The sequence below is a fragment of the Aythya ferina genome (genome assembly GCF_964211825.1).
Source record: "Aythya ferina genome assembly, chromosome: 2".
Taxonomy (NCBI): domain Eukaryota; kingdom Metazoa; phylum Chordata; class Aves; order Anseriformes; family Anatidae; genus Aythya; species Aythya ferina.
Window position 1 is genome coordinate 139,727,650 of NC_140297.1, and position 17,810 is coordinate 139,745,459.

The window sequence follows — 17,810 nt, forward strand, 5'->3', positions numbered from 1 at the left end:
CCACTCACAGTAATCGGCTGCAGCACAGCCCACGTGCGGTTCCGCTGTCCTCGCTCCACTCCCAGAAACGAGAGAAGCACTCAGCTATTGCGTACTGCTCAGGAAACCTCCGAGCTGCAAATTGTTATCACACAAACTGTTATCATGCAGAAAAGCATCACTGGGTGTCTTTTCGTAATCCTTCTGTCATCCAGCGCTGGTCACTGCCACAAGCAGGAAGAAAACAAGGCTGCCGAGGGGCCCGGCTAACAGCTAGTCTGTATTCTGTCTCCGGGGCCTTACAGAAAATGGCTCCCAAACCTGATTATCCAGGACTGTCAGTTTGATGGATAAAGGCAGTGCTGATGGTTTAATAACCCGCCCTGGAACAACGGTACCACACGGCGCTGAGTCAGTAAGCACTAACAGAAAGCTAATGTGGCAAACAGCGAGTAAATCACTCCCTCTGAGGTCCCTGCAACACCACTGGGAAGCAACTCTGCTGAGGGCAGAAATCTGGGGGGAGGAGGGGGCAGATACACCACAGGTGATGCTGTCACCCAGAGGGGCCTTGGCAGGCTAGGGATGGGCTGACAGGAACCTCGGGATGTTCAACGAGAAGTGCAGAGTCCTGCACCTGGGGAACAGAAACAACCCCAGGCAGCAATACTCGCTGGGGGCCATGCTGCGGGAAAGCAGATTGACAGAAAAGAACCTGAGGATCCTGGGGGGCACCAAGTTGAACAGGGGCCAGCAGTGCGTAATTAGGAGGAACGGTGCCAGGAGGTCAAGAAGGGATCCTTCTCCTCTAGTCAGCACTGGGGATGTCACACCTCGAGTGCTGTGCCCAGTGCTGGGCTCCCTCAGTGCAAGAGAGACACGGACACACTGAGGACAGCCCAACAGAGGGCCTGGAGCCCCCCTCCTGTGAGGAGAGGCTGAGAGCTGGGACTGTTCAGCCTGGAGAAGAGGAGGCCCAGGGGATCTCATTGCTGTCTGTACATCCAGGACAGGAGGCCTTGGGCACAACCTGGCCCCCAGGAGGCTCCCCCTGAGCACCAGGAGCCCTTCTGTGCTGTGCGGGTGACGGAGCCCTGGCACAGGCTGCCCAGAGGCTGTGGGCTCTCCTCCTTGGAGCCCTTCAGCAGCCGCCTGGACGTGGTGCTGGGCACCCTGCTCTGGGTGTCCCTGCTTGGGCACGGGTGGCACCGGCTGGCTCCAGAGGGCCCTGCCGGCCTCAGCCACCCTGGGATTGTGAGGAGTTTTTCCTTTCAGGACACTTGAAGGATCAATCATCAGCAGGATGATTTTGTCACTGAAAAGCCAGGAGTTCTCATTTTGCTGTAGGGGCAAATCCCTGTAAGGACAGTGGCTTAGAGGGAAAAAAAAAAAATACACTGAGGAGTGTGAGAACCATTTGAGAAGTAGCATTTAGACAGAACAAAAATACTCATGGGTACTAAGATACCCAGATGGAGTTACTCTACCGAGAAAAAACCCTCCAGTAGGACCAGGGAACAGCCACCTGTCGGACTTGTGAGAAGCAGCACAGGTTTGCCTGAACTCAATGCCTCTGATTAATGATGAGTTTCCTAGATCTGACTGACCAGTTCCTCTAGTTCAAATCTATTTAGCCCCTTTCCTCATATTTATCATTGATGTGACACCTGAGAACATGACCTTCCGAAAAATAACTGCAAAAAGTGCAAAGCACGGCCATAAACTAGCTCGAGAGGAGCAGAAGGTCAGTCACACTTCTTCAATAAGCAAACACCCCTGCCCTAAAATAGCTACGGCCCAGCGCGGCCCCCTTCTGCAAACAGCTGTAATAAAAAGACTGAATACAAACAGAAAGAAATCAGAAGTGGTAAGATCCTGACAGGAGCTGCACACCTACAGGTGTTGGTATTTAGTACGGTATCCAGAGGACTTTGTAGGGAAGTAGACATCGATCTGCAGGTTGCCTCAATGCCTGGGAGTTTCTGTGGGGGGAAAAAAAGGAAAGACTCACGCTACAGGAGAAGGAATAACATCGGATTGAGGCAAATTCAGTGACAGCAGACTTCCAAAAACATGGGGTGTGGATTCAGGCAACACAAGACAGAAATCTGTTGTCTCCTGTAGAATGCATCAGGTCATCGTTTCATGCTGCCAAGCTCTGTTCACCTGCACAAAGTCCCCGTAGTTGCTCCAAATTTCTGTTTAACATTTAGCACAAGGCCTTTTCCTTAGCCAGAAGGCCATTAAAAGCTCAACCACTGAAGCAACTCCCTCAGCTGGGTGTGAGCTCCCCATCTTAGGACAATGCAAGCTGTAAACTATTCAGTTACCCGTCATTTCAGCAAGCAAATCCTGCCGTGACAGTACAATGTGGAGTGGGAATTCAGAACCTCATGGTTTAATTCAAGGATACTTGAAAAACATCCACTTTAAATAGCAGGAGGCAGTATTGAAACGTTCAGAAACGTGCAACTGCTGCCTACCAACACGTGGCTAGGAAGCTACCAAAAATAAATACCTGGTTAGTGTAAAATATTAGGATTTTTTTGTGTCTGGTGGTGTTAGATTGCTAAAGGTCCTTCAAGAGTTCCTTATGAGCCACCACAGGGGCTGCGTATTTACCACCATGGAGGCTTAAAACCAGCACAGCCAGCTTCTGGGCCGACTTGTGGCTTCTGTGGGAACCCAAGTCATGATCTCTGCACCCTTGCATTAAGCTTTTTGAAGCCATGATCACTATGTGCAATGTCAGACAATGAATGGCCTTTGATAAGGACGTTCAAATGCTACAAAAAAAAAAATTAAGGTAAAAATTTGTTGAATTTTTAAGTACTTTTTGTCTTGGCTAGTTGTAGCGCTATGGAAGGACAATTTAGCAAGTCCAGTCCTTTACTTGCCAATTCCTCATACTTGAAGGCCTAAAACCTTCAGCCAAAACTCTGGTGCCACAGCAGGACCTGCACGTTGCATTCCCAAGTTGCTAAAAACTGCCTTTAAAAACCATGAAGCTCTCCTCACGCTGTACTTTCTTCTACCAAACACGCAACTTCAAAACCTTCCCCTCAGTCACTGTGTCTTTGATTTAGGTAGGAACAGAACGAGACCTGGCAAAGGGAATAGAAAGCAAGCACCATGCCAGAAAAACAAGAGCCAAATCGCTGTCAGATGCACACCGTAGGCAAAATAACTCAAAAGAAAACCCAGCTTTTGAGGTGCGGAGCTCCTCACAATACCTTTTTTTAATTTTTTTCCACTGCTGAAAACAGATTTGCTCTTCTCCATCTGTCTGTACTGCAGCCACAAAACTCCAGGTGCTTCCCCCTCAGCCTAACCAGCATTTTGGTTCCCCTGCGAGAGCTCCTGAAGCAGCACGCTGGGTACCTCCTACTTCACGTTTTGCCTGCGGCCATACTATTTCAGGTAACAGACCTGCCCGATGCTGAGCCACAGGGGAGCGAAACAACGCTCAGGCTGCTCCTGCCCAGCCAGCACAGGGCAATCCCAGGCACGGTGTGCTCTGACTACCTGATCTGACCCCACAACAGCAAGGTTTGCATCACTGGAGTGTTATTCAGGTCTTTTACATCCCTGTTCTGGAGATAGGTTTTGCCAAAGTCAGCAAACTGCATAAATAAGGAGGTGAGGGGGAGACAGACACTGTAATTATTATGATTTTAAGTATGGTCAAAGCTGAACACAAGAGTTTTGACAACCTTAAGAGACAGATCTTCATCATTAAAGGTCAGACAGCAACCTAGTTCTATGAAAAGCTTTTTTTCAAGAAAAGTATTAAAAGCAGGAAGTCCTTTTTTCCAAGAACCCTTATGGATATTTACTAGTTAGAAAATAAATGCATCTCTGATCATTTCCAGGATGGACAGAGAAAAGCAGAATGCCATGTTGTAAGTGAAAGAATAACACTGAGATACATTCAAGGAAAATTATTTTGCAAGATGAAAGAGTAAGGTTTAGGTCTCTCATTCAACTACATTCACATGGGCAACTATTTTTCAGTCACATTTTTGGTAAAAAACAGCGTAGCAGAAATATTTGTCCGTAAGTCTATGTCAGAGTCCATATATTTAAGATCCATCTTGAAAAAAAATGAGGGACATCTTTGAGAAAAAATGCTGTTCAAGCTTGGCTTGAACCAGTCAACTATTACTTCTACACAGCATGAAAAAAGACAAAAATGAGAATCCAGCTTGAGCTAGAGATGATGGCAAACACGCTGCAGAAAGCAATGCCACAAAACCCTGCGCACAGAGCACCCAAGTTTCTTTTGGGGCTATTTTCTAGCAAATTGGCGAAGTGCAGCTGTACGGGTATCATCATCCCAGAATACTCAAGATATTTCTAAATATCCACAATGCTGATGAGAGTGTGTGAAAGAAAAAAAAAGAACAGCCCCCACACAACCAAACAAAACACACACCCCCTCTAATGTTTTGGGGGTTTGTTTTGTTGTGTTTTTTTTTCTTTTTTTTTTTTTTTTTCGTCTGAAGACATCCATTTCTTAGGATTGTGAACCCCCCCAGCAGCCTCCGTACTCTCATCTGTTGAGTTGCATTACCGATGTCACAAATGGAGCTGGCAGACCTCGCGGCTGGCAATAAAACAGCAGTGACAGTTCGTAGCTCCAACACGGCCGCCTTCCAAAATAGCATTAATCAGCTGAATGTTTTCAGTTTTTAGACCACATTCTTTATGAAAATGCCATACTGTAAAGTTAAATCAGAAACACAAAGGAGCGGAGCTATTTCAGAACATCTTCTCTGATACAAGGTAGTAACTGGCTTACCGGAGAAGAAAAGCTGCCCGAAATAAAATTGCAGAGAACAAGCATGTAATCTCTTTTGGGATGCGAATTATTTGAGAAGTCTCCAAGAGACACCTTATGGCGTAACATTAATGGGCTCGGGATGACAAAAATAGGCGATGAGACAAAACACAGAATGCTGTGTTAAAGAGCATTTTTAGCACTGCAACAAAATCTTGCTGGGGTGTTGAAAATGGGTGGCAAGTTCACACTCAGAGCTTTTCTGTACCGATATGATTTAGTACTGTAAAGCATGCTGCGCTTTAAGGCACAGCAGCGAAGATTTTCTGGAAGACAGGGTGAAACATTTACTGTCACCAATTTTGCTGGCAGCGGCAATGAGAGTTTCGAGAGGTAGGCAAAGATCTCAAAGACAGCAAATTCAGTGCTTACATCACTCCTCAACGGGATCCAAGCCAGTTATTTTACAGAAACGTGGATGCCCACTGTGTCCACCTTACAACCCTCTGCTCACTTCTTCAGCATGTCTGCAGTGCGTAGGACTGGCAAATCTCATACCTCTGTGTGACCGAGGCAGTACCTGTTCTCTCTCAAAGATACAGAAGAGCTCTTTAATTTGAAACAGAGCAGTTAATTTTCCCTGGAGGGGAAGGGTAAGAGAGAAAAAGGCAGTATTGGTTGACTTTTTTTTTTTTTTTTTAAGCAAAGACTTTTTTAAGAGTATAGAAATCATGATTAAAATAATACTACGCTAAGAAAAACGAAGAGCTTAAGGTCTGAAAGCTGGGTAATTGTTGCTGTAGCAGCCTCATCAATGCTGTGACCATCCTCATTTACACTGCCAGGCTCACAGTATTGCACAAAAACACCTTAAAATTTTCTATTTTCATGCTTAATTCAATACTTTTTTCTCCTAACTGTTCCCTCCCCATTTCAAATCTTCCAGCCACTGCAACCAGGCCTTGTTCCCACGTTCTCCCTGGGGCACGTACAGGTGCCTACTGCTGCAGTCTTCTACGTGAAGTTGTTACTAAGAGCCAGACTTTACTGGGCTTCACTGAATTTAAGTTTAAAAGACGTAAAATTGTGCAGCAGAGAAGCCCAAGTAGTTTTTCTGCCTGGTTTTATCTCAGTTAAAGCAGCCATTGAGTGGATGCAGGAAAAGGCAGAACTCTCTATAGGGAACACCTTGCAAATTTAACTACCTAGGCAGCCGTCAGTGCACTCGCTGCAATCAAAGCTGCTTTGAAGTCCCCTCCCCTTCTTGATGCAATTTTCAAATGCGGACTGCAGCCCGCTTCATTTAAGCCAAGGACAATTAACCGTGCCATAACAGTAAAAACAGAGCTCTGGCACCCTGCAAAGCCTGCCACGATTAGGTACATCCCTCTTTTTTTCCCCTCAAGTGTTAAGTAACTTCTGACACGGTGTAATTGGGCACTGAACAGTTATCTGCTCAAACTTTAGAAAGTTTAAGGAAGAACATGTAATATGCACTGATTAAAGCCATATGGCTTAATTACATATTTATGACAGACATCTTGTTCTAGCTGCCACTGAGAATACTTTTGTAGTATTTAATAAACGCATTCTGTAGCAAAGTTACCCTAAAAGTATGCTGTTGCAGGTTGAAAGCTGTAATCAAAGAAGTAGAACATAAACATGGTTGACTGATACCGAAGAAAACTGAGTTAAAAAGGTTTTCTTGCAGCTGTCATGCACTGCTCTCCTTAAAATACAACTATTCAGATGTGATCCCATTAATCTTACTTAATTATCGATCTATTCAACAAAAATACCCAAACTCCACAGCTGATGGGAAAAGGGAAAAGAGACAATGTTTGTGCCCCAATTGCTATTTTACCAAATTCCTCGTGACCGCTCACAGCCACTCTCATCTCGGATCACTCGCAGTACAGTGTCACATTACAGTAGCCAAAATAAACTCGCTGCTTTCAAAATGGAAGGACCTCAATCCTGCTTCCTCTTCCCTCCTACTCTCCCTCGTACAGCACTTTTTAAAAATGCTTCTTTTTTTTTTTTTTTTTTTTTTTAAACCCATCTATTCTGATGCTCACCCACCCAGGAACATCTGCTGGCCTATGGGTACTATGGGTAAGGAATCTCAGACAATCAATCAGATACGAAAACTTAATTGGCTCATAGGAAAATTTTCAACAGCTAGTGAAAAATTGGCTTTGGAAGTATGTGTATATGCAATTTAAAGTTTTTGAGCTGTTTTAACAGAAGTTCCATTAGTCAGAGGGCAGAAGCAACCACGTTTCTATTTATTAACAAAATCAGAATCAAGCTGCCTAAAAACAAAAAGTCTGATCTCGGATTTCTTATTCTGATCTACTGAAGAAGGCCTCACATATTTAAGAAAGTAAACCTGCAGGCAGAATTTCTACAGAAGATATTAAATTGATTAATAAATGAAGATCCTAAATTGGACTGAAAATGATGCTCAGCCTCCCAAATCATCACCCTTAAATAACAACATAGAAATAAAGAGATGAAATCTTAATGCCCTGCTTCTTAATGTGTGAACCACGTTGGTGGTACAAACCATTTGACACACCTAAAAGCTTTCATTTAAAAAAAAATAAATAAATCAGCACATCTCCCGTTCCTAAAGTCTCATGGAGCAACCAACTCCCAGAACCCAAGCACTACGTTAACGATGGCTTCCCCGTAATCAAACCTCAGTCCATCCATCTCTGGTTGAGGCGGGCTGACTTCAGCTTTGCTACAATAGATTAGGAAACGGTTTAAAGCACGCCAAAATAAATCACTTGAGCTACAAGTATGCGCACAGAAGGCTGCAGTGCCGCGTGCAGCTTGGAGGTTTTCTATTTCAAACCAAGCCAGTTGATCCCTTCTCCCCCAGCCCTGAGCAGCAACGAGGAGTTTATGCTGGGGCTGCCTCCTCGCCAGGAGAGGACGGGGTCTCCCAGGAGGCCGGTGGGTGTAAAGGATGGAGCTGTGGGCTACCCAAAGCCTCGTTACCGGGCGCATTCCCTCCCCACGTGCAGTTCCTGCAGGCGTTCGGGGCCGGGACAGCAGCTCCACATCCCCGCTGGCTCCCCGCGCAGAACCACACCACGCCCTGCCCCAGCTCCGTCCAGCAACATCTGCTGGGGATTTTTAACCGATTTGCTCATCAGGAAAGGCAAAGAAAGGGGAAGAATCGGCCGGAGCAGCAGCCCACACAGCCACTGCTCTCTTACCCATCACCGTGCCAATGATGCTTTCGTGCACGTGAGCGAGGAGACACAGACCAGAAGGACGCGTCCTCGCCAGGTGCTTTTTCTGTAGAAATTGGTTGTCAGAGGGTTTTAACACGGATGTAAAGCACCCTAGTTAATTTTACTTATTTTAGGCCATGCCTAAACTGAAGTGTTCAAATAACAGAGCAAGGCACTGAACATACTAAGGCAAAACAAACTCCCTTAGGAGCAGGAGATCCCTTCCTTCCCCCAGCACGACTGCAGGCAGGCACTCACTGCAGCTGCGAGTGAACTTTGTCACATCACTCGCTTCACGCAGCCCACTGCAAGAAAACCGACTGCGTGCCACTCACCTGAACTGCAAAACACTCCCTCTTTAACCACATTCACCGGGGCTCATCTTCACAGGGGAAGGAAGAAAGGACATTACCCATACATCAATAATAACCACTTCAAAAATGACATCTTCCCCTATCTGTGCCGCCACTTCAATGGCTTAGCTGACGGTAATTTTCTTAGTGCAAGGTAAAAACACAAAGCAAAGCCTCCAGACAAGCCCCATCCCCAACGGGGAGTTCGTCTAGGGAAAGCCACGAAGCGTAATGCGAGGAGCACGGCTCCCGTTCCACAGAGCAGCAGGTTGAGCTGCTCCTGGGAGGTTTCCTAACAGCCACGAAATAGTTATTGGCTGCGGTTACACCCACTTCCTACCCAACATAAAAATTAAAAAAAAAAAACTAACATTTTCTAAGACAGAGCTATCGATGAAGTTGGGTGTTAAGCTTCCTTTACAAGGCACAAAGTCTCCAACTCTGAAACATACCTGGAGCGGGGTGGATAACCCATAAAATATATTTAACACACACTGCAGTAGAAGCTGGGCTTCTCTTTTTCAGAGGTGACAGCAATTATTTACAACCCAAATACTTTACAGAGCCTTACTGCAGGCCATACCTGATATTTCTCCCATTCAACTTTTCATATTCACTTTGCAGAGAAATGGTTCAGGGGAAGAGCTCCAAGTTGCCTACCTTCCTAAATAAACTTAGAGGAAAAGGTTTAATTACTTTAGCTCATCCAAAACGAAAGTTTAGCCTGTTACCCGTTTCAAAAAGTGAAATCTAAGACAGCTTCAGGAGTAAATATAACCTTGGACTCGGTGAGCTTTCTCCAGCACACCTAGCTTCCAGACATCTGGATGAGCACCACGGAGAAGCCAACATTGCTTCAAGTAATTTGAGAGAGGTCTAATAACTACCACTAAGGCAGAGCATTAAGTGTTCTCAAAAATACTAGTTAAGCACTTTCCAACAGTGTGCGCCCGCGTTTGGGAGCCTTCCCAATTATTCGCGGTTCTACAGTTACTTTTTCTTCTGCTCTTCAGTGCTGTGCTGCTCTCCGAGTCGCTGCTGAGTAAGAGGGGTAACTAGAGACACTGAAAATAGAGTAAAAACTGCAGAACGGAGCGACACAAACTGCACCAAATCAAACTGAGAACAGCTACTTCCTCGCGTTTTGGAGGCCGTTTAAGAGTGTATCAGCACTTGAAGAAAAGGATGCTTTCCAAACACAACCTGTCCACTGCAGACATCCACACTGATTACTGCTAAGTGTAGCGAGTACTTTCGGATAAAAACTCACACCAGGACTGCACTAATAAATCCCTTGTGCTTTAAAATGTGATTACTGCACTCCTGAAAGCAATACGGCCGACCACGTTCGATGCACGCTCCTAATGAACACGCACAACGCAGAACTAGAGCCCCAAAATCGGATTTTGAGCAGCAATTATCATGCTGAATGGAGACAGAAAAAAAGCAATGGGGAATACCGACCACGACCTGCAGCGCGGCCTCAAAAAGCCTATGGAGGGCAAGGAGGGAAAGAAACAGAGACTGGAGATGTTCCAGGATTCCAACTTCCATGTGTATATGATGTGAAAATTCATTCAGCTGTCCTGATCCTAATCTGTATTGACAGAACTGCAATAGGCAACAACGCTGATAGAATTGAGCTGGCATTTGCAGCACGTCCACGGGCACCTCAGCCCCATTTCTGAACCGTTCCCGTTTCCCTGCCCTGCAAGTTCTGGTGCGCAGCTACCACACTTCTCGTGAAATGATGTTTACCAAGCGGAAATTTATGACTTGCAGCTCAGATTGAGGGGCCGCTTGATTTTTTCAGAATAAGTCACTACTTAAAGGCACTTCTGCAGCCTTCTCCTTCTATTAATTACCACACTTGATGAAGCTTCCTGTATCAAAAAAGCTGCTGCAATGGCAAGAAACAGAAAATAATAAATTAGGAAGCATTACGGAGAGTGAAGGGACACCATGTTTAACAATAAGTGAAGAAAATGGGTTACATTAAAGAAAAAACAGATGAGCTCTCTCACTCCAAGCAAAGCATGATAATTACATGCCAAATGCTTTCGAAAGGGCCTACCAACATTAAAAAAGATATAAAATAAAGGGAAAGAAAGAAAGGAAGAAAGACAAAGAAAAACCGCTGGGGTCCTTTTAAGTTTGAAGCCCCAGATCATTATCCTAAATCAAACCAGCACAATGAAGAAGCAGCAGAACTCCTCCTACAGCATCACCTCTCAGCCTGTCACTCTAAAGGAAGATGTATGCCAAATCCCAACGCGTTACTGTGGAGAAAGCCAAACAATCCCTTAGGAATGGGCAGGCCTCCCCAAAGGAAGCGGGGTCCTGCAAAATGCATCATCAGGTTAAGGAAAAAAAAAAAAAAGCACACTCCATGCTGACATGCTTCAAGTCTAGGACCTATTTTATCATTACGAGTTTATTTTCCCTCTTTTAAGAGCAGGGGTGATGCAGTTCGGCAGGAGTTTCATCTTTACAATGACCCATTTTCCTCGTCGCATGCCCTCGAACCTCTGCCATGTCTTAACAGAGTTGTCTCAGCACAGCTGGGTCACTTGTCCTAACCCCAACTGCAAACAACAGGGGAAGTGAGCTGGACCCTGACCTATTCTGAAACCCGGCAAGATCACAAAAATCCCTGAGAATATAACCCAAAGCATCCACTTTTTAAAAATTATATATATCCAAAAACACTTGTAAAGATTAAATAGCGTTTCTCTACAGATCACTCTTCCTTAGCCAAACTGCAAATAACAGGGGAAGGGAACTGGACCCTGACCTGTCCTGAAACCCACTAAGATCACAAAATATATAATATATATATATATATTATATGTAATATATAAATATATAATATATAAATATATATATAAAAGCAAGAGCATGCACTTTTTAAAGTTTTATATATACCTAAAAGACCATCGAAAAAATTAAATAGAGTTTCTCTATAGTGTAAAATATATAATCTCTACCCAGCGATGATTAAAAATATAGATTATTTCCATGCACAAACTTCAAAAGAAATGAAAATCCGCACGTTTCTAAAGGATTTACGGCCGAGAGCAGCAGCGGCGCTTCTCAAGCGCAGCGCACGCTCCGGGCAGACCCCAGGGAAGAGGCGCAGAGCCGCAGCGCTCGCTGTCAGCGCCGCACCGAGCGGGGCAGGAGAGCGGCCTCGCAGCCCGGTTTCCTCCCAGGCCGCTTCCCCTGGGCTCTGCCTTTCCTCCCCGAGCCGAGCTGGCCGCCGGCTTCCCCCCGCCGAGCCGCAGGGCAGCGGCGATGCGGCAGCGGGGCCTGCTTTATTATTAAAAAAATAAATAAACGATGAGGGGGGAGAAGCACAGAGCGCTGAGAGCCCGCGCAGGGCCCCGCACCCCCCGGGAAGGGGCTGAGGGCCCCGGGGGAGGCCTCGGCGAGGCCCTTCCCGGCGGGCCCCAGGCCCTGCGGGGCTCCCCTCCCGCCCCTACCCCCCCCCGGCCCTCACCGGTCATTGAGCTGGTCCTCGGTGCCCGGCAGCGGGTGCACCACGAAGTGGATGGAGGTCATGGTCCGCGCCGCCGCCGCCGCCGCGGCTCCCCCCGGCGGAGGGAGGCGGGCAGGGGCCGGGCACACAATGAGGCGGAGGAAAGGGGGGGGGGGGGGGAGGGCCCGCGGCCTCCGGGCCGCCGCCGCCTACCGGGCTCGCCCCGGGGCGCTCGCGGCCGCTCCCCGGAGGCCCCGGGGTGCTGTGGCGGAGGGGCTGGAGGCGAGCGCGGCCCCGGGCAGCAACGGCAGCGGGAGGAGGCTCCGGGCGCGCCGCGCTCACCCACGCGCCGCCATCTTGGCTCCGCCGCGGGGCCGGCTCCGCCTCCGCCGCCGCGCCAGGGAGGGAGGGGAGGGCGGGGCGGCGGCCGGCCCCTGTAAGGAGGGCGCTGAGTGGCGGAAGAGCGGCCGCCGGGCGGCATGGCACTAAGCTCGCCGCTGGTTGGTGGAGAGGGAAGGGGGGGGGAGGGAGGGGGGGTGATGTCATGCGCGGGGGACGTGAAGGGCCGCGTGCCCGGGGGGGGCGGGGGGGGGTGAGCGCCCGCCTCGGGTGCCTCAGGGGGGGACGGTGTTACGAGTTAATAAAATAGCCGGTTTTGTAGAAAATATGAAGGAGTCGGGAAAGTGGTCAGTTTTACACGAGGTATAAACAGTCAGGAAAAGCAGGCGCTTCTACACAAAATATGAGCGGTCAGAAAAATGGTCACTTTTACGCAAAATACGACCGGTGAGGAAAAAGTCACTTCTATGCAAAATATAACCAGTCAGAAAAATGGTCACTTCTACACAAAATATAACCAGTCAGAAAAAACAGCTGCTTCTACACAAAATATGACCGGTCAGAAAAATGGTCACTTTTACGCAAAATATGACCGGTCAGAAAAAAGTCACTTCTACACAAAATATGGCCGGACAGAAAAGTGACCAGTCAGAAAAATGGTCACTTTTACGCAAAATATAACCAATCAGAAAAAAGTCACTTCTATGCAAAATATAACCAGTCAGAAAAACGGTCACTTCTACATAAAATATAACCAGTCAGAAAAACCAGCTGCTTCTACACAAAATGTAAGTGGTCAGAAAAACAAGTCACTTTCACACAAAATATAACCGGTCAGAAAAAACAGTCACTTCCACACAATACACAACTAGTCAGAAAAATAGTGACTTCTACGTAAAATATAACCAGTCAGAAAAAATAGCCATTTTTACACAAAATATAACCCATCAGAAAAATGGTCACTTCTACACAAAATATAACGAGTCAGAAAAATAGTGACTTCTACATAAAATATAACCAGTCAGAAAATAGTGACTTTACACAAAATATAACCAGTCAGAAAAGCAGTCACTTCTACAGAAACTTACACCTTGATTGGGGTTAAACAAGGTTCTCATCTCATTTATTTTTATTTTTTTCCTTGCTGGTTTTCCAGCTTATTTTTGCATGTTTTCAGGAATTTGGAAAACCAGTGTGGATTTTTTTTTGGCATGCCCCATGATAATGGTACCAAATAACCCCCCAGCCTAGGTCAGGAAGCTACGAGCCCTCTTTGAGGCCATGTAGTGGTATTCCCCCCAAATCTGTTCCCAAATGTAAGGACATAGGTAATTTGGGGACTTGCCATGTTGCAGCCCCCGTTCTTCCCTGGGTTCCCCCCTGGCTGTCAGGAGCCTGCAGCCCTGGGAGCTGAGGAGCTGGTGAAGGATTTTTCTCCAGTGCAGCTATCATTAACACGAGGAAACGGGATAAAAAGCAAATATTACATTGTCGTGTTCCAAGTTTCTTACTCTCAGATACTGTTTCCCCATATGTTCTGCTCTCAGGTGGCAGCAATACTCAAACACGTTTGCGAACACACACAAGACAACCTGAACTACTTAGAGGAGAAATCCAAGCAGGCTGCTGGCAATGCACAAGGCGTGGAACAGGATGAAATCTGTTCTGTACCGGGACAGTGCAGTAGCTGTGCTTTTAAAAACAGGGGAGATCCATGATTTCTTTTTTGTTCAGACAGAACTAGGGGTTTCTGGATGGCTTAGTTCTGCATTTTCTCATAGCAAAGTGTTTGTTTTGTTCTTTTTTCTTTCCTTCTTTCCCTGTTTTGTTCTGCTTTTCTTGTTATTTTTATTTATGGTTTCCCTGAAACATTCCCGTACTTTACTGCAACAGGAGGATCTTCTAAGTTGTCTCGACCTCAGTCATTTTATCAGGATGACAATCTCCTGTAAAACTTCGCACCTTGTTTTTTGGTTTTATTCTTACACCACTATTGACTGCTTGCCTTTGGCAGTCATTCCCCTTCACGCTGGACTGTTGGAAGATGGGCCACATCAAGTCCTGCATCCTTGCTGTATCCTTGGTGATGTTTCAAATGCATTTAGTGGGGCTTGGGAAGATCCCAATAATTTACAGTGGCTCTCGGGATCGAGATCTAGTTCTCCAAAGCGCTTGGATTTCCAAGTAACGTGACTTGTTCAGAGGAGTGTTTTTAAGGGCCGGGCATAAGGATGTGATTTCAATTACTCTCTTCCTTCCACACTTGACGAGCAGGCTTTAAAAGTTAATGGGTTATGGAAAGCTATTAGATAAAGGACAGGAAAAGAGCTGGAAAAGCCCAAAGGGAGATAGGTCTGTTAGGGCTCAGCAGCCTGCTGCTGGCGTTTGTGAGCAATCCCTTTCTGTGGCTTTATTTACATTATCACTGAACCCCAGTTTTAGCCGTTGCCTGTGGCCGTGCCAATGCAAACACTCAGCATACACAAAAAGAAAAAAAAAAAAAAAAAAAAAAAAAAGATTTCACTGCAACTCATGCTCGGAGCCAGAATAAACTTCAGTGGTGCGAATCTCAGCTTTCAGCGTTCACACCAGGAGTTTACCCTGCTGTCTCCAACAGCAGCTGACCCTAAGCGTGGATGAGAGGACATCAGTCCAAATGTTCAATCCAAGGACTGCTCCTTCTTGCTTGTTTTTTCAAGAGCTTCAAAATAAAAAGATGTTCCCAAGACTTTTGCATTGTCTAAGCCTCTGGGACGACAACATCCATTAGTAAAATGGTTTCAAAATGTGCATTTCCTAAGTCCTGAGAAAAATGAAGAGCACAACTGGATTTTCTTTCTTTCCAAACTATTTTCAAGGCAGGCCTCCTGCCTCGGCCTAAGAGCTTTAGTTGCACAACTCCTCTGCGTCCAAATGTTGCTATTTTCAGGGCTGCTGATAAAGAAGCTTCCTCGCGAAGGTGCAGCTATAAATACAGCACCACCCGACCAGCAGGACGGGTTTCCTCCTCGTAGACGTGGCTAATTGGAATTTTTGCCCGCTTAGAAAGGCCGCGTAAAATAACTCCCGTGGGTTTATAGCTGTCGTGTCTGAAGCTGAGGTTTGCTGAGAGGCAACATTTTCTGAAGGCTTTGGGATCAGAGGAGCGTGTGGGTTGGCAGGTTGTCTCGCCCAGCCCCTTCCTGCGAGGACACGCAGCTCGGGTGGATGCTCCAGGAACTTTTCCCCCAGAAGGATCTGAAAAATACGCAGCAGGACGGACTCACTGCTCACAGCTTGCTCGGCTCACTCAGCAGCTGCAGCCGGGTGTTTCCCCAGGTTTCTGTTGCAAGTCCCAAAGGGAGGGGACTTTGTAGGGGTGGGAGGATTGGGGTAAAAGCCTGCAAGGGCCTTTGCTGTGTGGCCGGTGGAGGTGGATGCTGGTAGGTGTGCCCCGGGCTGGTGCAGCACGCAGGAGTCGGGGAAGGAGGCTCTGAACAAAAGCGAAAGCCCGAGGCATCTGAGGACCCCACAGCGCGTTTTCCAGGCTGTTGACTTCAGATGTCAACAGAGATGACATCGGGCTGGCAGCATCCGACCGTCACTGGCCGGGGAAGAAATGAGGCCGGCGTTCTTGGAAATGTCAACAGGGGTGCTGTGGAGAAAACTGCGGCTTCTAGATGGTTCCCAAGACCAAAGGGAAGTTTCTGGAGTGATCAAGAGAGCGCATTGCAAAGAAAGAAATCTCATTTTTGGCACCTTATGCCACAAACCGAAGCAAAGTCCAAAGCAAGTCCGGGTCTCAAGCTGTAATCTTACTGCGGATTTCAGCACCTAGCAGAGCACCTGCTGCAGCTCTGTGCTCTGTGGCTTCTCCAGCAACCAAAAAAACCCGAGCTCTGCTGCAGTCTTTTCCTCTCCTGGCTAGGTTTCCCTTCTCCTGCCTAGGGGAGGTTGGCACGATGCGCCTGGGATCGAGGTGAGCCACCGACACCTGGCAGACTCACGTTTTGTTTTCCGTCCTTAACCCATCATTTGTTATTGCTCCTCACCCTGCTTCTAGCTGGAGTTAACTATTTCACATCAAAGCAGCTTCCTGCAAGCTGGTGACGAGACAGAAATGGGAATTTAGCAGCCTGAAAGTTGGGCCCGTGGCCTTAGCAGCTCGGCCCCGTGGCCTGTGAGATCCCCACACATCTGCCTGCAGCCCATCAGGGGAGGCTGGGTGATTAACTGGGACAAAAAAGGGTTTTTATTTCCCCGTTCTTTCCATTCAATTGGGTTAGTTATTCTGCTAGCAGTCTGGTGAGCTTTTTCCCTTTTTCCCCCCTCCCTTAAATCACTAAGGGCGCTTACACAGAGCAGGAGAGCTGCTCTGTAAATGTGCCTCTCTATCCCAGTAGCATGTTCGCAAGCTGAGAACATCATTGCGCCAGGTCAGCCCAACCAGTCGCACAAGTGATGAAACGTCCAAAATAAATAAATAAATAAATAAATAAATATTGGTTCATGTGCAGAGGGACAGCTCTAACAGGTGGAAGTCCCGTGAAATGAGGTTTTAGGGTTTCTGCAGTGATGGTATGTCAGAGCTGAAGGGGAAAAAAGAAAAAGGGAGCGGGGGCAGCAGATAGAGGGAGATGAAGGAGCAAGGCCTGTGCTGAGAACTGCTGCTGTAGGTAACATCAGGCTTCACCGAAACTACCGGGGTGAGGCAAACCCGAATAAATATTCGGAAAGGTTTTATTCTGGAGGTTTTTTATCCAGCGCAGCGTAAGGGGCAAGGGACACCGTTAGCTGGTGGATGAGCATTTTGGGGTGGAAAACAGCAACTCCACCACTTGGCTGAGGTGTACGGCTGTGTGTGTGTGGTGGGTGACACAAGCAGGCAGGCAGATTGACAAACACAGACCCACGGGCTCCCAACTGACCGTGCAGGTAGCTTCGCTTGCAGTCAGTGTTGCCTCAGGCTTTCATTGGGGCTGAAATTTTTAACACCGCAACCCGCCTTTGGCTAATTTTACCAGCAGTTTCGGTTAAAAGGGTCGGCTAAGGCAAAAGGTGAAGGCAGAAAAAATGTCCCTAGACAGTCTTGGAAGTGTTTTATTTAAAACTTTCATGCCACTGGGGACTGAGGGAGGAAACTCAGAGGGAACACATGCACGAAAGTTTGGAGTTCACCTGAATTTGGGTTACGAGCATCAGACAAAAGTAAAACTGAGCTAAACGTGCTGTGTAGAAGCTTGCTGGCATTTGACAGACCTGTTCACTCAGGATTACAGACGTACACTTGTCCTTTTCCCATACAGCCTGTGTGTGCTGCCCAGGCTGAGCTGGATTTGCCTCAAGCTCTCCCCGAAGCTGCTCCGTCTGGCTGGGAAGGAACGGGACCGAGGGCCCTCGTGGCAAAACAGCAAAGCACCAGAGGAAGAGGAGCAGCCTGCCTGCAGCGTGGCGAGGTGGCAGCTGCCGTGAGGTGGAAAACGTGCTCTGCTTTGCCTGACTTCTAGGGCTGGCAGTGCGCTGCTTTGGGATGTGACGATTCGAGTGGCTTAGCCGCTGCCTCGGTGGTGCAGCCCCTGGGGAGCAGCCTCCCTCCCCAGGGCCTGCTGGGGGGCGGTGGGCTGGCTCAGCACCAGCAGAGAGCTGGCTCTGGG

The 17,810-nt window shown here is 47.4% G+C and overlaps 1 protein-coding gene across 17 annotated transcripts in view; it reads right to left on the reverse strand.

Annotated features, from left to right (window-relative positions):
• Nucleotides 1-12,188, reverse strand: part of UBR5 (ubiquitin protein ligase E3 component n-recognin 5) — an 80,548-nt gene extending 68,360 nt beyond the window's left edge. For 16 of the 17 annotated variants that reach the window (XM_084510585.1, XM_084510586.1, XM_084510584.1 and 13 more), the window contains exon 1: nucleotides 11,860-12,188. In XM_084510585.1, the coding sequence (XP_084366711.1) occupies nucleotides 11,860-11,921 (62 nt within the window). In that variant the 5' untranslated portion in view covers nucleotides 11,922-12,188. The remainder of the gene's footprint in view (nucleotides 1-11,859) is intronic. The other variant, XM_084510588.1, reaches the window with a different exon arrangement.
• Nucleotides 12,189-17,810: the final 5,622 nt, after the last annotated feature.